At 46.2% G+C, this 22786-nt stretch overlaps 2 protein-coding genes across 7 annotated transcripts in view; one reads left to right on the top strand and one right to left on the bottom strand.

Annotated features, from left to right (window-relative positions):
* The window catches only part of DCAF1 (DDB1 and CUL4 associated factor 1), a 53841-nt gene extending 39921 nt beyond the window's left edge, over positions 1-13920 (top strand). Inside the window, exons 23-25 of one of the 6 annotated variants that reach the window (XM_080387464.1) lie at positions 8961-9216; positions 11980-12035; positions 12905-13920. In XM_080387464.1, the coding sequence (XP_080243590.1) occupies positions 8961-9216; positions 11980-11999 (276 nt within the window). In that variant the 3' untranslated portion in view covers positions 12000-12035; positions 12905-13920. Of the gene's footprint in view, positions 1-8960 lie in introns of all 6 variants that reach the window. The other 5 variants (XR_013928110.1, XM_080387462.1, XM_080387463.1 and 2 more) reach the window with 5 other exon arrangements.
* On the bottom strand, positions 13545-22715 carry RBM15B (RNA binding motif protein 15B). Its single transcript, XM_080387465.1, has 2 exons — positions 19624-22715; positions 13545-17087 (listed from the first exon to the last, which is right to left on the bottom strand). The coding sequence occupies exon 1, from the start codon at positions 22478-22480 to the stop codon at positions 19730-19732; it is 2751 nt and encodes a 916-aa protein (XP_080243591.1). The 5' UTR covers positions 22481-22715; the 3' UTR covers positions 13545-17087; positions 19624-19729.
* Positions 22716-22786: the final 71 nt, after the last annotated feature.

The following is a 22786-nucleotide window of genomic DNA, read 5'->3' as shown; positions in this document are numbered from 1 at the left end:
AGACTCCAAACTGAAACTTAAGTCTGAATGGTGTGATCTTCTGAGTGGGTTAAAGGATTTTCAGTCTGTGCATTTTTACCTCTTTATTTTAGTTTTTCTTTCCATATTATTTCTTTGAGGGCTGTTTTTCTCTCTGTGGTACATGTGTATGATGTTGCATCTGCGAGGCTCAAATAGCATTCTCAGTTGTTGTCATGTTCAGAGAGATTTATGGCTTCAGCAGCAGATTGCTTCACCTAGCTGTCCCTGTCCTATAAAGTGTGTTCTACTTCTTTTGCCAGAACTGAAGAACTGTTAATTATCCTGCAGTGCTTCTGGGCTATCGAAATGGTGATGGTAGGTGTGTAATTTGTCTTTTTGCATTGGTTTAGAAAATTTTAGGTGATGTGAAATGAAAGCTTTGGAGATAAGCAATAAAGACTCAAAAGGCAATCACTATTCTAACATGTGGTTTATCCACGATGGAGAATGTTTTTCCTCAGCTTTCTATGTGGTCATTTGTGATCCCAGTTTCTGCTTTTGTTTTAGGACTCTCCCCTTATATGCCTGCAACAGCAATTCCATTGTATTTTCATTGCTGTTGGTTTGATTTAGGTTTGTTTTCGTGCAGATGCTTACTTGCTGAGGAAAAAACCCACAAACCTTAATCCATATTGGCACATGTATTTGAGAACCATCAGACCATAGTAGTGCTTTGTCACTACAAGCTGCCCATAATGATTTACGTCATCAGGGACCCTTTGCTTTTCAGGAGCTGTTCCTGTAATATTTGAAGATATGGTTTCTTTCAAAATCTTGCTCAAGATGAAATGGTTTATGAGATAATAGCTGGAAACAAGTATTTTCAGGTGAATATCTCAATTGATAATAATATACACGTTTATTACACACCTTAATAGGAATCTTTGAACTTAGCTGCAGCCAGGGAGGCTTAGTAAAGAGTGGTTTCCATCAAAGACCTGTTTACATAACAGATACATCTCTTGAACAGACATACTCCAAAACAGGTATTAAAAAAAAAAATAAATAAATGCCCAGTACCTGTACTTCTAACCACATTTTTAAGATAGCAGACAAATAACTGTGACTGCTTCAGCCTATTCTGCTGTTTCAGAATCTAGTTTTACTTGCTGTCAGTGCAAACAAAGGAAATTCTTGGAAAGGGAAAAGTAATTGGAGCTTTCAGGCTAGACTTAATATTATGGAAAAAAACAGCTGCAGCAGAGATAAAAGCATATTCTGGCTGTTCTGTGACAGAAAGCAAAGGTTGGCTTTCTCTCACCTAATATGTCTTTCTAAAATTCCCAGAGTAGTTGGGATCCAAGAAAATAAAAGCTGCCTCAGCTGTGATGAGAAACGTCAGTCGGAAGCTTGAGGAAATACAGGGAAAAATTCTAGTCCCTAGAGAGAGGTTCATTTACCTGCCAAATTTTGAAATTCCTTTTACTATTTTTTGTCATGCAATTAAAGGATTTGGCTTATTCTTGTGAGTGAGTGTGAGATCAGTGAGTGGAAGGAAGCAAATTCAGAAATTGCACCTAGTTCTGGACTCATTTCTGAGCCCTATAGCATAGAGAATATAATAGTCACGTTAAAACACATTTATCCCTAGCATTAAGGAACATATCAACTGCAAAATGATGACTTGCACATACCTTAGAGAGGACAGTGACTCTGGAGTTAGACTGATTATCATCAGGTACACACAGTCACATTAAAACAGAAACACTTCATAGGCAAAACTAGAGTATTGGTCAGAAGAGTCCCAACTGAACATGCCAATCCAACAGAGGCCCAGTTACTTGAACATTTATATTTTTCTGTCATGGATGCTTTTTCGTTCATCACAGGTAAGCAGTCATTGTTAGACAAGCTAAACCTACTTACATAGACTAAGAGAATAACTGCTTTTTTATTTCTTCACTCCATGTTTTGCCTCTGTGACATACTGTATGCTGTGTGCTGTTTCCTGTGTTAAATCTGCATATATCTACATCTGCACAGAAGCCTATGGTAAGACTTGTTGCTTGCTACATATAGTAACTTCTGTGCATTCCCAGGCTTCTACGTTTTTAGCTCTGTGACCTTATTAATGGCTATGAAGAAGTAGATACTCTAACACTGAAGTAGCCAAGAAAGTAAAAGTAGGTGTAGCCCTGCAGTGTGAGATTGATACTTTGAATGAATTTAACGGTGTGATAGTAAAAAATGAGTTTGGGCTTGCTATCTGAGGGGAAGGATGGAGACTAGGTAATCTAGGACATAAAATTCCTTGCATGCTTGACCCCCTAGAAGTACTGTTTGCTATGTTTCAGCTTTTTCCACTGCACATTGTTCAGGGAGTGTTAAGAAGTAGGGTGGGTGGAAGGAATTGGATAGAAACTCATAAATGACTGAAAACCAGACATTGTCACTTTGTCATTCCTGAGAATTGCATAGTGAAGGATCAGAAAGTACAAGGTGCTACACAGACACTTTGGAAGCAAAGAGAACAATTGTCAGAATATAACAAGAGGATTGTCTGTGGAGAAAGATAAATTACTAAAACAAGGAGAGACATTCCCGTGGAGTGAAATATTCCTCAGTGAACTTGTATTTGAACAACAATCATATGTTCTTTTTTATGAAAGCGAAACCCCTTCCCATGTTGGAAATAGGTAGTAATTAAACTAATACTGGTAATTTGGAGGAGACCAGATTACTAAAGATGAGTTTGCTTTTCTCTAGGAGAAACTGTGGGTGGGTGGGGGTGTGTGAAAGAGAGGGAGAAGTAAACTAGTAGGTGGTTTCTTGCAATAGCAAATAAATTGACCAAAGCAATGATACTCTGGGAAACTTAAGTTTCTTCACAAAAAACCCAACATTGACTAGAGAAAATAAACAGTTTTTAGAAGCAGATGCTTACCAGCAGATGATTAGACTTGGCTACAAATAGCCAGAAGAGAATTACATATGAGCTGAAAGACTTGAAATCAAGTGGGAAAAACTTCCCTGACATTTGATTAACTTTCTCAGGTAGAGAAAAGGCAGCCTCGTAGGTGAAAATAAAGAGTAGTAACTTATGGTATGATTCAAGCAGAGGTGCAATAGTGATTGTGTTTTCAGAGGAAGGGACTCTTGCTGGAAAGCATCTGCAGGTGAGAGGTGTTGACATGTAAGAAAACTATAAAAAGTCTTAAGAGAGCTTATAAAGTAAGCTGACATATTTTTAGATACTGCAGATCTGCAGTGCTTTAAGCCATACTTCCTGGACATACACTGATTTAATGTTAAAATATAGTCCAGAAATATGTTAAATAAAAAGGAAAAATCCCAAAGTTCTGCCTAGTTAGTATGTATTTTGCATCAGACGAGGAAACAGCCTCAAAGTTACAGCATGGGAGGTTTAGATTGGGTATTGGGAAAATTTTCTTCACGGAAAGGGTGGTCAAGTATCAGAACAGGCTGCCCAGGGAGGCGGTGGAATCACAATTCCTGGAGGTGTTTAAAAAAAATGTGTAGATGCGGTGCTGAGGGACATGGCTTCGTGGTGGACTTGGCAGTGGTTGGACTTGATGATCTCAAAGGTCTTTTCCAAACTAAATGATCGCGTGATTCTAAGTGAAAGGCTGGGTTTTCCCTGAGCCTTTGGATCTTTTTTGAGAGGTGAACACGAGTGAATTCATTAAGTATCAATAACCTGTACTACCCAAAAAGACAAATTTTCTGAATTCTGTAATGAATGGGTAAAGGGGAACAGGAAGAGAGTCTGTCATGTGATGAAAGTCTGAGGTGCATGCAAACATACATCAAAGAACAACGTGGAAGAAAATGTGTAACGCTTGAATGAGCAAAGGGTACTCACCAAGTTCCGAACAGGCTGTAAATACAGGCACATGAAGAATTAGGTCAAGCATTTTTTTGTTACAGTGCTGCCACCCCTACATGTGCCATTCCTTTAGGGGATGTTTATTCTTTTCCTTTGTAGTTACAAATGATAAATTGATTGAACTAAATCTACATGGCTTTCTGAATCTTTACATAACTCCACTATGAGTGTGTGATCTTAAGGTACCAGTAACATGCTTTGAGATACTCTTGAGATAATCCTTTGCTATGTGATCAACTTTTCTGATTCTGTTAATGTCCGGCTTTTCTTGTACTACTTCTACATCTCTGTAAATCTGCCTGTATGCAGGCATGTTAAAAAGCTGATGTGAATCACTTTTGCCCTCTTCATCATTCTCGAAGTAGTTCCAGGGTCATAGACTGTGTGTTGAAGCTATTTATGTGTTACTGTGCAAGTGAATTAGTGAACTTTGGTGAGTTAGTGAGTGTTGAGAGATTTCTCTTAAGATGCACACTTAAATTGTCCCTTTCTGCAGTCTTATTCTAGAAGAATTGATAGTTCCTGCATCCTTTATACTTGTCTAAAATATAGAAATGATCGTACTGTACATTTCTGCCTCACATTAGTTAAAACGAATTTTGATTTAAATGGGTACAAACCCTTTGTATTGATGGTCTTTGTCAGCCTAAACTAGTCTTTATTACTTGAGCCAAATTAACTCTTTGAGTCAAACAATTTCTGTGTTCAGCTGGGGCCTGTCCCTGTGTGGGCACCCTGCTTACATCTGTGGATAGCATTCTGCACTAAGGTTGCAGCCCCCTTTTTGGCTATCCCCTTGTAACTGGGGTTTTGTTCTTGTGTTCACTTTAAATTGTCGGCATTGTCTTTGTTCGTTACCTTACTTTTGCAGCCTTTTTGCTTTAACTGTGGTGCAATCAGCACTGTATTTGTGCAGAGAAGTGGGGCCAGGAAGCCATTTTGTGTACGAAACAAGGTGGGTGTTTCCTAAATTAAAATTCCTTTATTGTGATACTTTTATGGTACAGTGTTTTTGAAGAGCAGAAAGAGGCAGCCATCCAGGTATGTTGATACTATCATGCTGTCTGCATTTCAGCTGCTACGTAGTGACATCTGTGTATGCTGGAGTTGAAGAGCAGTGATGCTGGTGAGGCATTGTGAAGATAACACAAACCCACTAGTATTCGTATCCACTATGATATGTAATAATAAAATTAATACATATCTATATAATTACAATTTTGAGTCTCGTTAGGGGTCAATGGGTACTCTGCTTTAAACTGTTCTACTCTTGGCATCTGTCAAGGTAAAGCTCCCTTAAGTTAATCCTAAATTTAGGTATCTGCAAGCAATGAATATACCTGACTCAGTGTAAATAAAACGGGTAGCAGTGTGGCATCCTTAATTCAAAAGCTGGGCTCCCTTATGTCCCTCTGAGTGTTGCCTACTCTATTTAAAAGGGAACATTAGATTATTTTTTTTTTTTCCCTCCATCATAGCCTCGGGTTGGGATTGTTTGTGGTCTTACATGAACTATCTAAGAAGACAGGGTTTTGGTCTGTCTGTATTGTAATGATAGTGCACCTGGCTGTAGAGTAGGCACACAGAAATACCAGGCAGTGAGTCAGAGTGCTGGTAGTGATGTAAAATGTTTTACGGATGGAAGGTTATGAGATGGTCAGTTTGTTGTTCTGTAACACTACCCTTGTGCCTTCTGCAAAGATAACTGGCAGCTGTGAAGTGGCTTCTGTTGGACAGCGAAGAGAATAGCTTCTAAGGAAACAGAGGAGGAACGTGAGGACTGCATGAACGGTTTTGAGTTCTGATCTAAGCTTTTACAGAGATCAACCCAAACAGAAGAATATCTTCAGGCATCTAAAGGAGTTAGTGATGGCTAAAACAATTCCTTGATGCTGTTTAAGTCATGTGGAACGTGCTGGTCCATGGGTTCTGTGGATCATGTTACTCCAACGAGGAAGATAAGCACAGGTGCATGCTTGCACAGATGCGTGCTTCTTTTGCATAGATATGCATGCTGATTCTTTCTTCTGGCAGCATCTGTGTCATTGCCCAAAGTTTTTGGAAACTACCGATGAGCAGGTAGGAGCTTGCTTTTGCAGGTTTTTCCCTCACAGACCTAGACATGGTTTTGGAGTAACTGTTCTGCCTATCTTCCCTTGTGACATTGCACAAGGATTTTTTTCACTCTTATTTAATATGCTTGTATGAGTTATTGGGCAAGGCATGCCATTTTTTATCTGTAAATGGATCCTTATGTGAGGCGGTTATGGTATCTGATAAGGATGCATCCTAGAATCCTTTAACAGACTGGATATTACTTCCATATGATGGTGTTAGACTCCACGTGGTATTTTCTCCCACCTTTCTCAGCTGTATGTCCCACAGGTTGGTTTTGGGTGCAGAAGCTCCATGCGCTTGCTTGAAAGAGATCTCACCACATATGTGCAAGCCTTGTGCTTCCAGGCTGGCGTATTGCAGTGTGCCTGCAGTGTTTGTATTTGGAGATGGTTCAGTAGCTAATCAAGAATTAATTTGCCTGTTACTTAGCAGAAGCATCACAGTTTCCAGGATCCTGGTTTTGTTCTTTAAAATATAAGGTACAGGCTTCTCGCTAATTAAGAGCAGTCCTCTTCAACTGTGCTCTGCGTCCCTCGTTCAGCTCGGTAAGGAAGTGCACTGCGCCTTGTCACGCTCTCTTGCCACATGCACACCTGACTTCTTGTAGCGTGGTTTTCACACTGTTTTCTGGTTTACCAAGGACAGGTATAATTCAGATTTCATCTTACTGTTCTTAGGTGTTTTTTAAATGAACGTGGCCTGATTCTAATCGCCTACTTCAGATTAAGTAATTTAAGCTGGAAAGGTGGAAACACTTCAATTCTCTGGTCTTCTGTTGCAATTTGTATTTTCACAGAGGACACTTTCCTCACTGGTTGGTATAATCCTTCAAAGTTAATGTTAATTTTCAGATAAATATACACCCTTTCTGTGTAACTTGGTTTTTATTCTTGTCAGCCAGGAGAATTTTTTAACTTTATACAACTATATTTCATTTCATCCTATATTTGAAGGATGATATATGCCTTGCCTTAAGCTTGAATGAAAATGTAGATAAAACAGTGTTTCAGTTTCCAGTAAATAAGTTAAATGTGAAACATAATAAAATTCAGTAGTTTTGACATTTTCTTTTAAGTCATTGTGGGCTAACTATTTAGAATGCTTTCAGAAATTCCACAGATTTGAAAATGGAAGGTATCTATCTCATTTCAGAATCCTTTAGGCTTCTACTACATGAACTCTAATTGAATCTTGTAGACAATACACTTTTTTCCTAATGTCTATGGTTGTGTGTCTGTCTCTGGGCACTGAAAAACTTGGCTTAATTTTTTTGAGCTTTTTAAATGAATTGATCTCCTCCTTTCCAGCTTCAGAGTTTTTTAGAGACTAAAAAAGGATAATAAACTCTCCTGCCTCTTCAGTTTTTAATATTTTTTTCCACTCTGAATAGAATAATAAAGTTTAAGACATTGGTATTTCTTCAGATACTGCATAGAACAAAACTAGAAGTTATTATAGCAAAAGCTTTTATATTCAAGCTATTTTATGGAAAATTATACTCAGTATATGGCACTGCAGATCAAAACTGTGAACTGCAAGTAAGGTATTTCCTCTTCCAGTGTGTATGCAATTCCAAAACCAATATTTACTTGAGGACGCATTGACTACAGTAACATTTGTGATTGCCTACTATAAACGTAGGCTTTAATACAGGTTGTTTTAGTTTTATACTTACTGTAAGCTCTTTCAGAAAGAAAACTGTATGTAGCAAGCCAATGTTTTTATACTGTAATCTCTATTTAAATAACACAGTGCTTCTGGTCCGTAGAGACTTGGCTGCCTTTTGCCAGTGAAGAAACAATAAAATTTGCCCAGGCTTTTTGGCATTCCTTGTTTCTTTTGCCTGGGACAGATGTTGGATTTGCAGGGGTGTGGTGGATTCTTTTTTTTGTATAGTACTGACTGAAGAAAAAGTAGGCTGGGGAGATGACAGGAAGGTGGTTTTCCTCTGCCCTTTTAGATCTGAAAATGCAGCAGTGTGAAGAGCACAGTGTGAGTGTGGTGAGCTTGAGGACCAAACTAGTCCTTGAAGTGGGTTATGTTAGATACCTATCTTTAGAGCTTCGTAATTTTGCAAAATGTGTTCTGCTCTCGAAACAAAGGGGCGATTAAGACTGGATGACTGGAGAGCTGCCTTCCTGCCACAAGAGAGTGTTCTGTTATAGAAAAAGGGTGTGACCAAGAGGTGTGGGTATATTGAACCCTTGCTTTGAGCCTTGGAGACTTCCTGGAGCTTGGCTTGTGATGGCACTTTTGGCCTCTCATTTGTCTGGAAAAAAGATAGACTGTAACAACTTCTTCCCACTCAGTTTTATCCACTAGGCACAGATTTCTGGATTTGATCGGTACAATGAGGAATTCAGTTGCTTTATTGAATGCAGATTCTTATAGTTTGAATGAGAAGGATCTTGATCTGCAGGTAGATGCCAAAGATGAGACTTCTGAGCCGCTTTAAGTAGTTCTATCATCTGAAGCTGAGTGGTTCAGGGAGTAGTTTAGGCTTACGGTAACCTTCCCTACATTTTACATCTAATCTAAATAAGGAATGGCTGAGAGATTGAACATGCATGCTGTTTGATGCAAAGTAGAGGTTTTGGTCCAGTTGAAGCTAAAGCAGTTTGTACAAAACTAGCAACAAAGCCGTGGGTTAATGGGTCTTATTGCATGTCCTTCTCAAGAGTGCACTGTGGCGACACGTGTTGATGGCCAGTATTGGAGGAGCTTGAGCCATTGGTGCCTGTGTTGCACCAGCGTTTCGCAGATCAGACTTTGCAGGCCTGCAAATAACGTAGCATGTGTCACGTCCTCTAGTTGTGGAGGCGAAGTGTTTATAACATGTGATGTCTGGATATGGGGAGAAGTGAAAACCATAGGTATGTTCTTCGTACCTTCATATGTATATAGCATATCTTCAGTTACTCCATTTTACATTTTTTTTAATGTCTGCAATGGACTATTTTTGCTGTCTTTATAGGAGGAAGAAGAGCAAGAGGAAGAAGATGATGATGAAGATGATGATGATACAGATGACCTCGATGAACTAGATACAGACCAGCTGCTGGAGGCTGAGCTGGAGGAGGATGAGAACAATGAGAATGCTGGTGAGGATGGAGAAAATGATTTTTCTCCCTCCGATGATGAGGAGCTTGCCAACCTCCTGGAAGAGGGAGATGAGGGTGAAGATGAAGATTCTGATGCTGATGAGGAAGTTGAACTGATTCTTGGAGATAGTAAGTGTGTGCCCAGCTTGGTGACCACAGGTGACCTTGTGCTTGTTGCATATTTGTCAGGACACTAAGTCATCATGCATGTTCACCTGTGGAGTCTCAGAATAATCTGTTGGTAAAAACAGCTCTGGAAAGGAAGGTATCTCCTTTCTTCAGGTGCTCCCAGGTATGTGTGTGAGGACTTGGCAGGCCAAGAAGCTCCACATGAAGAAGCCTTGTCTGATTGCTTGCTGGTCCTGCCTTTCAATGGGACACTGGTTGAACTGTGACCTCACCCGTCTTCTCTGCCTTATTTGTAGTTTTAAGGATGGAGAAGCATTTTTGGTCCTTGGTGCTATTCTTTTTCTTTTCTAATTGCTTAAAGTGCAAAAACAGTATAGCATTTCCAACTTCACTCCTTTTTTCAGACTGTTCTGAAGCTAACTTAACTTTTGGGATACAATTTAAATTGTTTTCTGGCATTCCATAGAGTGATTTGAAAGATTAATGTTGTGTGTGTGTGTGCGCATGCACACGTTTGTGTGTATAAGAAAAAAAGGTCTGAACTTTTTACGTAGCAATTTGGAAAAAGGTTTCACAAGAAAGAGAAAGTACGTAAGGATAGTGTCAGGCTTGGGATTTGCTGCACCGGATTCTGTTTCCTTTTTTTGCAGCACGATTATTGTGCTTATTGTATGTGCAGCCAAGCCAACTTAGTTCTTTTTAATTTCCAAGCTGTAAAGTAGGTGTAATGTAGTTACTTTAAGTGAAAAGGTTGGTAAGGATGTGTAATTACAGTGTGCAAGGTGTTTGAATTCCTGCAGTGATAGGAGATTAATGTGAGAGCTGAGGTGGGAATCAATCTTCTCTGCCAATGCACTGGAGGATTAAGCATGCCAAGCCTCTGTTTTGGCGCTAATGTGTCTGGCAGGCTCATTTGTGTGTTTTCTGTTAGAACGTAGCTCAGTCATTTTTAAGGATGTGGCTGCATCAGGATGCCAGAGTTATTGTGTGGAGTCAGTCTGCTGTTCTTTTGAAGGTAGGAGGTGTGCAATGCGGGGGCATATAGGACATTGACATTGCTCAAATTCATTAATAGCATATGGCAGTTCAACATTTTGGGATGGCAGGTAACTTTAGGTCTGTCCCAGTAGCTGGCAGAACCTTCTTGAACACTACTCCACTTCTGTTTCCTCAGTGCAGGGCCAGAAGCTAGTAAGAGAGAACCCAGAGTACTGTAACTTGAATTGTCAAAGGGCCAGAATTTGGGCCATTTCAGTAACTTTTCCTTTAACAAAACCAGGTGCTACTTGACACTTAGTTATTTCAAGTGTGCTCTGCAGAGCACTATGCATTATGGAGTGGCCACATCTGTATGCCATTTACAGATAGAACCACTTGATCAGAACTTGGATCTGGTATGGCTGTGGAGCTGCAGCTAGCCCATCCTGCGGCTGTTAGGTGGCTCAGCAGCATCTTTGGGAACTTCAGGCAGGCAGTGCAGCTCTGCTAGGCCAATGCATGTGCGGTCATTGCACAGGGTTTGATGAGTGGGGCTCTGTGGCTTCTTCTCTGTGACTGCAACTTCATCTGGCTTGCTTTTGTTTCTCACCCAGCAAGAACAATTAAAATTTCCCTCTCCTTTGCTCATACTCTGCTCCAGAATTAAAAGTTGTAAGGGCACTGGCACTGTTGCAAAGTACAGGTCTGAGGCATAGTGTTGTATTTAGAATGCTTCCTATTGCAGACCCTCACCGTAGTTTGGATGAACCCCCATAATGCGAAGTAGGTGTGCTTCAAAACAGTAACTCTGGGAACAGCTGAGACAGGGTTGCCAGTGGCTTTGGTTCCTGGTGCTTTGGAAGAGGTTTTGGTTCCTTTTCAGGAATAATCCATGGAGAACCTTTTAAGTGGAAATCTGTGTTCATCCTCCTTTGTCACCACCTTGGGGAGGATAGATCTGTTTGTCTTGCCCAAAGCAGCTTGTGCATTGTGCAGATCTTTCAAGAGCTTGTTCCGCGCCAGTGGGCTGTCCTTTTTGAAATGCACGTGTGACATAAGGTGGAAGAAATATATGGAAATCTGACCAGAAGCATGGTAGGCTCTTGTTTCCTCTTCTGTAATCGAAAATGGCAGCTTCCAGGCAGGTCCATAAGCTTCTGCCAAGCAGTTAACTTAGGTTTGCTTGTAGGCATGGAGCTCAAAGCTGGAAGGCTGTGTGGTGGACTAGAGAATAAAGAGTTAAAGAGAACCCTTTTCAAAGCTTTCCTCTAATGTTCTAAAAAACCCCAACCACTAAAAACCTGCCACAAAACAAAACCCAACAACTTTCTCAGCTCCTCTTCTTCTCCAGAGTTTCTGGATTGTTGCCTCACTTGTGCTTCTTTCCCTCTAGTGCTTAAGCGTAGCTGCTGCAGCACTGGTTGCTGTTTTCCAACTCCCCTTACACGGCTGTAGCTGTTCTGGGAGCACTGATGGCCCTTCAGCTCAGGCTCGGTACGATGGATGGTGAAACTAGAGTGTTCCTTGCTGATCGCAGTGGATGGGCAGCTGGCTGACCTTCAAGGAGGAGGGTTGGGGTAAAGGGTTTGTGCCCTCTGCTTGCTTGCCTGTGATTTTTTTTTTTGTTTTTCCCTAAGGAAAGCATCTGAGAAGGGGTGAACCTTCCAGAAGGCCTTGCTTACTTTGACAGGGATTTTAGAGATCCATTGTAACTGAAATGGCTAAAGATGAAGTCTTGGTGTCTTTTGTTTTTGTTTTTTGTTTTTAAACTTTTTTAACACCTAGTTAACTGCAGCATCCAATGAATTCACAAAAGAAAAAGAGCCAACGTCACCTGTAAGGTAAGGCAGGAGACCTCTTGCTGCCAGAGCTGCTACCACTTCCCTCTTGCACAACTGAGGGAGGAAGAGATCTTATGTTTTAAGATAAAAAGCAGGGTGTGTGTGTGTGCACGCGCACGCGTGTGACTGCTTCTGGCAAATTGTTTCGTGTCTTCATTCTATACCCAAATGAAGAAACCCAGGAAAAGTACAATTTTCAGGTCAACTTTAATGAGTGCCACATAGTTAAATTCATTACAGAAACCTTCAGGTTGCTAGAGGAAGGTTCTAGCTGTGAGTGTATGGATTGCTTTCCCCTCAGTGGGGAGGTCTCCTGCAGTGCCAGGCCAGTAAGGACCCAGTACTGAGAAAGTGGCTCACTCATTGCATAATGAATTAGCCCCGCGCACGTTATACGGAGGCCGTATTTCACCACATCAGGTTGGTGTAACCATCGAGCTTGCTTTCGGGTAACAGCTGTGAGGAGTGGCTGCCAGATCTGTCCAGCCCCCGGTGTGACGAGCTCTTGCACTCAGGTGTGCACAGAAGTTGTGCAGGCAGCTCAGGTGCAGCTAACTTACTGCTGGTGTCCTCCCCATCTCGTCGTGAGAAAAAAACCTGCCAGCTAATAGAAGCTGCCCTTGCTAGGGCTGCTCTCCTCTTGACATTCTGTTTCAACCAGGGAAAGAAAGCTCTGGTGCAGGTTTGCTAACTGCTTTTGATTGATTTGAGATGCACTCATGGTGCAGGCTGCCTGTGCTGCTGCTGGGAAGCCCTGGTCTCAGGCAGCTGGTAGCCATCTTCTGTAACTGTGAGTGCATTGCCTGCTTGGCAGCTCTGACAGCTGGGTTCTTCCACAAACCAAACGTAACCTTGTGTCTCCTTTGCAGCCGACAGCTCAGATAACTCAGACCTGGAGGACGACATAATCCTGTCTCTGAATGAGTGAGTAGTGACTGCCAGGCGGGGTGTTGGCAGGAGGAGACGCTCCCTTCCCAGCAGAAGGCCGGAGACCAAATTGGAAACCGATTTTGAGCACCCCAACCCTTTTTCTCCTGGGAAAGCCTGAGGAACTCCAGCCCATCCGCTGTGTTGGTTTGAGTCAGTTTGAGGCTCGGGGTTAAGTCTGAGGCTCTACAGTAAGGAGACCTGGGGTTAGGCCTCTTTTCTCTCTGCCTTTTTTTTTCTATTTTATTTTAGGCTGAGATGACTCTCCTCTTCAAGGAAACTTCTGAAAATATTTCACAATATATTTTCTTTGTATAAAGTTCTTTCCTAAAGAACAGAAATAGTTTTATATAAAACAGAAAAAAAAAAAAAAAAAAAGGGCAGTGTTCTAGTAAAGAGGGGATGAACTTTGTATTCCTGTAGTACCTTGTTACCATGGGGTAGGTTTGGGGGAGAAAAATGGTTTAAAATTAAAAGAAGAGGCATTTTTATGCAACTACTAAATGAAATAAGAGGAACATGGTTTCTAATATTGTTGAGGAGTGAGAATATTTTTATTTTAAATATGATTTTATTTTTAAAAATAAGAAAGCAACAGGTGTTAACACCTGCTAGCGCGCCAGTATGTTTCAGACGCTTCTGTCCTCCAGGGAGGAGCCCGGGGGGTGTTGGTAACTGAGCGTACGGGCTGTTTAAAGTGGAGATTCTCGCTGTGATACCAGCTGTAGTGGGAGGCCGAAATCTTGGTTTGGCCTAGTCAAAGAGCCTGGTATTCTTGAAGACAATGGGGATCTGGGATTGAAGTTTGAGCCCTCTTTCTCCCCTCTGCCCTTTTGTGGTTCACATTTTTAAATTTTTGTTTCCCCCCTTCCTCTTGCCCTCTGTGTGGAAACTGCAAATTGAAGGCCTTTTTCTTTAATGTAAAGTGTATTTATTAAAAAATGAAATACAAATCCTGTCTCTGTTTATGGCTGTGAGTTGTAGCCATGCATTCCTCTGGCACCCATGCAAAAGCGGTGCTCTGTGCCCCCGAGGAGCTGGGCCTGCGAGCAGCTGGGTGCAGCTAGTGGCCTGGCTGCGATAAGAAGGTTAAAGTAAACGAGGAGTGAGATTTCTGAGCGTGCAGCCCCTAGGGACCCCTGAGCTGCCTGATGGACGTTGCACAGCGCCTGTGGGTTCAGCTCTGACTTGCTGGTTTGCCTGCCAGCCTTGCCTTCGCGGCAGGGTGGTGGGCAGCGTGGCACCGCGTCCTCCCCGTGCTGTGTGGGAGCTGGAAGGCGCTGCTAATGCCAGGCAGTGGTTTTGTTTAAAGGTGCCCCAGAACATCCACTCTGCGGTTCGGCTGCAGGCGGCGTGGCGGCTGCTGAGAGCCCTGGCCACCCTGCTGGTGTGTGCCCGGTGCTGGGAGCAGCGCTGGGCCTCTCGCCCGTGCGGTTTGCAGCGTGTAGGCTGCCTTGCGGCTACGCTGGCAGGAGGCAGACAGGTGCTCCTGTTTGTACGTGACGGGAGGCCCTGCCCTGAGAAGGAGATGAAAAAACTGCAGCCGAGTGTTTGATTTCAGTGTATGGCACGCAACCGCACGGCGTAGTTCTGTGAGTCAGGAGTGGAAGGTAAGTACTCGTTGCTCGTTTGGGCAAGGCCAGTGAGTGCGCTAGTTATTCCCAGGTGGTCAGGTAACATTCACTCACCTTTTTACCCTTCTCTGTTTTGGCCACTTTCAGAATAGGTTGTGAGGCAGAACAGGGAGCTGGAAGCCTCTCACTCAACACTACAGCAAGTTTTCCACCAAGAACTGTGCTCATTTCAACTAAGCCTTGAGGTTTCATTGCTCGAAGATTTTCTTTTTAACTAAGAGAAGGGATAGCTTTTCTTCCCTCCAGCATCACACCTACTTAATGCACTTGCCAGGGCTGCTTGTTAATAATTAAAAAGAAATGTTCTGCTGCAACTTACAATGGATAATTGTACCCTACAGAGTCGATAAAGACGAACAAGTTGTGATTACTGCAGCATTTAAGACCAGCAATTGGAGCAGCATTCTGATTAAATGAGGGGATGGAGAATTGGATATGCCACCCAACATCTGTGGAAGTCAGCCTGTGCCTTACCAAAAAACATCTTATGCAACTTTACCTTGAGCAGCATGTTTTGTTCAAGAGGAGGGGGGAAAAAAAGAAAAACAGTGTGTACTTAACTACTAACAGGGAGATGCCGTTGCCTATCTTGTTCTGGCATTACACCACAGCTGTAATTGGCTGCATCTGCTGCTCGTTTAGGCCTGGCTATCTTGGAGAAATTCAGCAGCTACTTTTGTGACAGAACCAAACACCTAGGATGGAGCTCCTACGTATAAATTTGACTTGAAACCAGGCCACTGTAAGTGTATGTGCCATCCCTCCCCTCCCACACCTGTCCTCGCTATTGAACAGAGCCAGAGGGAGGGTGCTGGGGCCCGATCCTGCTGCGGAGGCGGCAGGGCCTGGCTGCCACAGCCCGCAGGTCACCCACCCACACCTGCAGGAGCAGCCCCCGCTGCCTGTCCGGGCAGACCCCAGCCCCTCTGCTCGCTGACCGTAGAAGCTGCTGCAGCCATGGGGGGAGGCTGCCTGCACCTGCCTTGGTTCTCCTGGGCATCGCTTCAGGGTGGTGGGGAGTAGGTTGACTGTAACAGGCTGGGTGGGTGCAACAAGGGGGTTCAGAATTGAGGAGTAGCAAGGGTTGATTTGTTTATTTTTTGTCAGGCCATAATTGTGCAACTACTTCAGATGGGGCAGAAGTCTCCCATTTGATCTGGAAAATCACTTCTTCCCCTGGCATCATGCTTTAATCTAAAAGCATGGTGTTTCGAGACAGTCCTATAACCTTCCTGAATGCACACAGCATGTTGATGTTATTCCATGCAGTATTTCTGCTCCTACGGAGGCATTACAGACCCTGGCTTAGGGGATGGAAGGGGCACTGGAGTCCCCTGCCAGCTGGTCAGGATTGCCAGCTGCCAGAGTGGGAAGGGTGCTGTGCTTCCTCCTGTGACGTGAGCAGAGGCATAGCCCAGCACCAGCCTGCGCCCTTGGACCAGCATGGTCCTCTGCTGTGCAGGCCATGAGTGAGTAAGCAGCCAGTGCACGCCACAGCACCAGGCTGTGTAGCCACCGTGCCAGCACCTGGGAGGTTATGCCCGTACCCCTGCAGCGCAGTGGTTCGAACATCTTGTACAGGCCGCGGCTTGGAACCTCAGGGCTGGTCAGTAGTTTAGCCTGCATGTTAGCAAAGGGTAATAATAATTAAGGTATGATTGGCTCGTCAGCACCGGTCGTTGCACCGGTCGTTGCACGTGCTGGGCACCCAGGACTGCCTAGGGCTAGCCCTCTTGTCCGGGTTTCTATTGTAGTAAAGACAGCCAGCAACTAATGTTAAAAAGAGGCTTTGTAAGACAGAATATTTACTGAATGGATGTGTTTGGTTTTTTTAAAAAGGAACAACTCAGTCTAAACACTAATGCTCTCAGACCACCAAATCCTCCATCTCATACCCTGATCCCACTTCAAGTTTCAGACCACCCTCAAAGAGTCAGAGACCGTTACCCTGTTGCAATTACTTTACTGCCACCGCTGTACCAGGCTGACAGACCCCCAAACAACCCCCCAGCACTGCTGCACCCAGCATCTTCCAACATCACTGGGTGGCTTAGGCCTCCTAACTGGGGCCGTGGTGTTCCTCCTACACCCCATCGTGTGTCTTCTCCCTAGAACCACATCCCATCCCAATTTAAGGACCAAGTCTTGCAAGCTGTGAGATACAGGTGCAGTGCTGTTTTGCTGTAACTATCTACCCTTTTTTAGGGCCGTTTCTCTTGGAACCAGCCTGGCTGTACATGTGAGGGGATGGGATGGCAGACAGGACGGCAGGACTTGGCACAGTCTGTTCAAGCAGTGACTGTGGCTCACTTGCATGCTGGGGACCTGGGAAGGCTCAGGGTCATCAGGTTAGAGGGCTGATGCTGCTTCTCTCCCAGGTGTTTTTTTTCCTTAAATGCTCCAGCTTTTCATTTACACTGGTTGGTTTGCAGGAGGGAGATTTGTTGGTCCTCCATTCATGCACACATGCTCACAACTGTCAGCTGCCTCCCTGGGAACAGAAATCCCATCGTTACAAGTCTTACTCAACCCAAAGCATGACAGAGTTTGTCTTCTAAAAAAAATCCCAACCTTATTATTTAATTGTCTCAAAAGGAAAGTGGGAGAGGGGGGGTTTCTGGTGGTTCCCTGGCTTTGGCATCAAGCAGTTGCAGCTTTTATCATACATTTATTTTTTTTCCTTCCATTTCCTCACATTCACACACCGTAACGCAGGCATGCACAGGCACAAGACACACACACACACACACACATATGCACAAGGCCACTCCACGCTACAGCTCCCTGCCAGCAAGAAGCCAGCCAGGCATTTGCTACTGCACCACCACACGCTCTGCCTTAGGCTGAACGGACAGCTCCGACACGTAGCATGCTCTGACAAAAAGCTGTAACCACTCTGACTCTGGCCATAAGGGGTATTTAATAGCACTTGGTTTCAGATAACACTTAACGGTTACAATTGTTGACATTTGGCACTGTCTACATTACAACAGCATTGGGGACTTGGTCACAAGGTTAAAAGTCAGCGTCCCTGTAACCGTGTAACACCGGGGCAGTCCTGCTACCCTGCACCGTGCAGCCCTGCTTTTGCGAAGGGTACCTCTGTGCTGCCCAGTGAACCCAGTTGGCTGCTGGGAGCAGCAGAGTTGCTCCTCTGCTTCCACAGTGTAAATCGGCTTTCCCGGAGCGCTGCCCCTCCCAGCAGACAAGCAGCTCACCTCGCTGAACCTGCTGCACACCACGGACAGAACCCTCTGTCGCCTTATAGCTGCATCCCGGCCCTTACGGACAGAATTATGTTTTCTGGGGTACAGAAGATGCATCATCAAGTGAAATACTAACCCCCTCATCATCACGCTAACTCATTAGATTTACTTTTAATATAATCACAGTATTAAATGTTAAAAAAAAACCCAAACAACAAAACAAAAACCCAACAAAACAACCCTTACTTGTTGATATCAATACATTATTAAATTAAGCAACCGCTCATACATCATCAGCTGATGATGCCCCTACTGTGAAATTGCAGGGTTAAAAAATAAAAAAGAATAAAAGCATCATTAGACTGAGTTATGCTCCCTGCTATACAGGTTTTAACACCAACCATACCTGAGAGCACAGTTTTAAAAGGGCCTTTGGCAGCCATGAGCAAGTGTGTCTGCTCAGTCACAGAGACTGATGCAAGAAAGACTCTGGTTCTCCCAGGATTTTTTCACTTGCTTACCACCAAAACAACAACAAAAACCCCCACACCTGCAAATTTAAAGAAATTCTATAATGTAGTGTTTTAAATCCCACACAATTTTCTGTAAGCCTCCTAAAATCTACAGGCATCATTTTAAAAAACAAAAATATCCCCAAACTGAACAGTGTGAATTTTAACTTGAACTAGTTACCGCATCCTTACACTACTGAGCAACAGAGGTGCAGATGTCCTGGCTTCTTTCCTGAACAACTGTCTCATACCACAGACGGAAAAGATGACAGAACCATCCCATCTTAAATTTCAAATTCTGATCTCCAGTTTCCTACAGTCATAGACAGGTTACTTGCGGTAACATAACACATTTTCAGACAGCCAGACATGTTTATCGCTTTCTTTGTAAGCCTGCAAACAAGTTTCAACTTCAGCAAAAAAAATTTTGCTGTTTTTCTTTCAGTAAAGGATTTCAGACAGTGCAACACAATTGACTATGCAAACGGGCACCTACAGTTCACCAAAACCCTGTGCCCTTTATTTGCTTGTCTACATCTAATATAGGCCCAAAAGGGTTCCCCTTTGAATTATTTTTTTTTCCTCCTGCTTGTTTTTTTTTTTTTTTCCCCCTTTTATACACACTGGTAATGTCAAACCTCATTTTTGTATAACCCAAGAACTTCTATATCTGACTGAGACATGTATCAGGTGCTCTCAAACCTCACAACAAAGAGTTGAATACAGAGCTGACTCCTTAGCAGCAAACTTTTTGCCAAATAATAATTGTAAATTTTTGTTGTGCATAAAGACCACTTCTATTCTTGGTCAGGATCTGCTTCCTTGGCAGCTGGCTTCTGGGGAAGCTTCTATCTTCAAATAGAGCATCAACAGGAATGCATCCAGACTCAAATTTATGAAATAAAAAGCAAACAGGACAAAAAAAAAAAAAAAAAAAAAAAAAAAAAAAGAACCAACCTTTCAGTCTCTCATACAGCACAAAGAAGAACCACCCCCTTCCCTCTCCCACCTTACAGGACACATAGAAAGAGACGGAGGAGGTGTGGGAGGCTGGGGTCTGAGAAACTGAAATGCGTTGGGGCCGTCACCTTCCAGCTCTAGCACAGGGAACCAGCCCTTCCTGGGCCATAAAAACTAGGATACTGCACAAGTTTAGAAATCCATCAGTGAACAAGGCTTTACTGACAACTTTTCATACAGTTAAAAAATAAAAATACAGAACAACAGCGGACAGTGTCACATATTAAAAACGAATAAAATGGGCTCTATTTAAATGGTATTAAAATTAATTAGAAACTAAAAAACTTACCACTTTGGTCGAGGTGTTTTGAGCCTCCACCAAAATGATCGGCCTTAAAAACAACTGCGTTGTGTGACACACAAAGAAAACATGGAATTTGAAAAGACAGTGTGGGCTAGGCAGTGTCTTTGACTATAACTATCACCATATGTTCTTCTTCTAACTTTCCCAATGTCCTTAGTGCTGACTGGAGGTACTGCTGAGAGAATTCACAAGGAGGGAACGCGTAAAGCATGCCTGTGCTGTCTCTGCCCTTCGCCCCTCCCACGGGCAGGCTGATAACCCCAGCAGCCTGCTTCTGTTTCAAGTAGGAGACCAGATTCCTGAGAAGCCGTCGCTGCAAGCCAGGCTCTACAACAGGGAAGGTCCCCTCAGCCCCTGCCCCTGCCAGGGTGGATTGGGTCGCCAGGAGCACAGCGTAGCCGTTGGGGCTGCCTTGTTTGATACGGCGAGTTACTTCATCCAGCTTGGGCTGGTCGAGCCGAAGTCTCTGAGCGATTTTGAGCTGCGTTAACTTCCCGCCGGATGAATGGTCTTTAAGGAGTCCGTTGATGACACCGAGGTCTCCCTCCAGGATGTGCATAGAGGTGGGGAAGCAGCTGTTTTTTAGCACAAGAAGCCCATTCCAAGCAAGCTGCAGCGTCTGAGCATATTCCGATAAATTCTTTAGCTTTTTGGTCTCAGATTTTGGCTCCTCGTGAGTTTTTGATTCCGATTCACCAGTTCGATGATTGCGTTCGCTGTCCCTTTTTTTAGGCTGGGGAGCATCAGATGGCTCACGATGGGGTTTCTCCTCAGTCGCATGACGATTGTTCTGAAGAGAGTTACTCTGCTCTTTCTCCGTTCCAGATTCTGTAGTGTGATTTTCCTTGCGAGCCCTGACTGGGCTGCTGTCTAAAGCTGGCCCACTGGCCTTTGTCCTGCTTCTGTCCTCGTAAGGTGAGTGAGTAGTCCTCCCGCGGTCACTGGAAAGACTCCGGCGTTTCCGCCTCTCTTCCCACGGTTTAGGCATGCTGCGATCGCTGTCGCTGCCCCAGCGCTCTCCGCTCCGGCTACGCACCGATCGGCTGTAGCTTTCCAAGTTGTTTCTGCGTTCAGCATTTTTGGCAGGGCTGGCCCAGTCTGCCTCTGCAAAGCTCCTGTCTCTGTCCGAGTACAGGAGATGCGGAGGAGTCCTATCTCGCACCCTCAAGTCTTGCTCTAGGCTTCGGTGTCTGCTGTACCCGTCAGCTAGCAGTTCGTAGTGCACGGGGAGCGGTGCAGGCTGGTACTGCTGCGGGTATCTCGTCTCTTCTGCTTTGGCAAAATCCACTCGGAGTCTCCTCTCCGGTCCGCCCAAAGGAAAGCCCCTCATCTGCGCACAGGCGGCCTGGGCAGCATCCAAGCTTTCGTACTGGATGTAAGCGAAGCTGTCTCCCTTCACGTAGTCAATAGTCCTGATGCTGCCGAAGCGGTCGAACTCCCTCGCCAGGGCAGCCAAGGAAGTACTTGGACCAAGACCACCCACCCACAGCCTGGTGGTAGGGTTGGCTTTCCCGTAGCCAATTTTGATAGGGTTCCTGCCAACAACGCGGCCCGACATGGCAACCTTGGCCCGATGCGCCATGTCCAAGTTTTGGAACTTGAGGAAAGCGTAAGCCCCACCTTGACCACGGGCAGGGCGCTTGATCACCACTTCTTCAATGATGCCGTACTTCTCAAAGGCACGCCTCAGCTCCACCTCTGAGACGTTGTGGTCCAGGTTGCCGATGAAGAGGTTGCGGGTCGCCCTCTGGTCGTCCTCCGGCATCAGGTCTTCCTCTGCCACAATGGGGTAGCTGTAAGGGCGGCCACGTTCGTCGTACAGCCCGTAGTAATCCAGGGCCCTCTCCCGCTCCCGGGAGAGCCCGATGGCAGCCGCTTCCAAAGCGAAGGCGGCAGCGGCGGCATGAGCGTGCCTGGGCCTCGGCTCCCGCAGCAGGGGGCTGGTGACGGGAGAGAGCGATCGCTGCTTGTACTGGTAGGTGCTGTGGATGGGCGGCAGGTAGCCCAGGGGCTCCGGCGAGGGCGCGGGGGGCGGCGTGCGGCTCCTGCGACCCCCCCGCAGGTACACCGGCTCCACCTTGAGGGGTCGGTCGTAGAGCAGCAGCTGCCGGGCCCGGGCGTGCCGGCGGGCGTCGCGGGCATCGCCGGGGTGTCGGAAGTTGACGTAGGCGACGCGGCCGAGCTCGGGCGTGTGGGAGAGTTTGACACTGATGTCCCCGGCGCCCCCCCCCGCGAAGCGCTGGAAGAGGCGGAACAGCCCGTCCTCCAGCAGCTGGTCGGGCAGGGCCGCGCTCAGCCCGCTCACCAGCAGCGTCTTGTACTCACAGGAGCCGGGCGGCTCCCCGGCCAGCGCCGAGCCCCCCAGCGGCGCCAGCAGCAGCGAGGGCGCGGCGCCCGGCGGCGGCCCGGCCAGCAGCAGCGAGGGGGCCACCACGGCGCCCGGCAGGGCCTTGGCCTTGGGCACGCCGAGCGCCCGCGACGAGGAAGAGGAGGACGAGGGGGCGGCCTGGCTGCCGCCGCGGGCGCCCGAGGCCGAGCCGCTCCCCGCCGGGCGGTGGTTCGAGTCGCCGCCGCCGCCGCCGCCGCCGCCGCCGGCGCGCTCATCGCCGCGGTGGCTGCGGGAGCTGGAGCCACCTCCGCCGCTGCCGCCGCCGGTGGTGCCGCCGCCGCCGCCGCCGCCGGGCGTGGACTTGTCCCGGCTGCTGCGGGAGGCGCCCGAGCTCCGGTGCGGGCCGCGCCGGCTGCTACTCTCGCGGTCGCGCTCGCGGGGCCGCTTGGCGGCGGCGGCGCGGCCGCCCCCGGCCCCCGGCGGGCTGGAGTCCCGTTCGCTGCCCCGCTTCATGGCGCCGGGGCCCGCGGCTCAGGAGACGCCTCCGGCGGCCGCCGCCATCTTGGACAAAAGGGAACGAAGGCGGCTCCGGCCGCCGAGCCGCGCGGGCCTTACGTCATCGCCCCGCGTCCCTCCGCATGGCGGCGTCAGGGCACGGCGACGTGACGCCGCCCGCGCGCGCCGCCCGCCCGCGCGCGCCGCCCGCCAGCCAATCGCCCGCCCGGGGCGGTGGCGCGCGCGCGGCCCCGCCCCCCCATCCCCCCCGCTTTCCGCGGCCGAGGAGGAAAGAGCCGACGCGCGCGCGCGCGCGGGAAGGGC

This window comes from Falco punctatus (genome assembly GCF_963210335.1).
Source record: "Falco punctatus genome assembly, chromosome: 4".
Lineage (NCBI taxonomy): Eukaryota > Metazoa > Chordata > Aves > Falconiformes > Falconidae > Falco > Falco punctatus.
The sequence above is the reverse complement of the archived record's forward strand: the minus strand, read 5'-3'. Positions and strand labels throughout refer to the sequence as shown.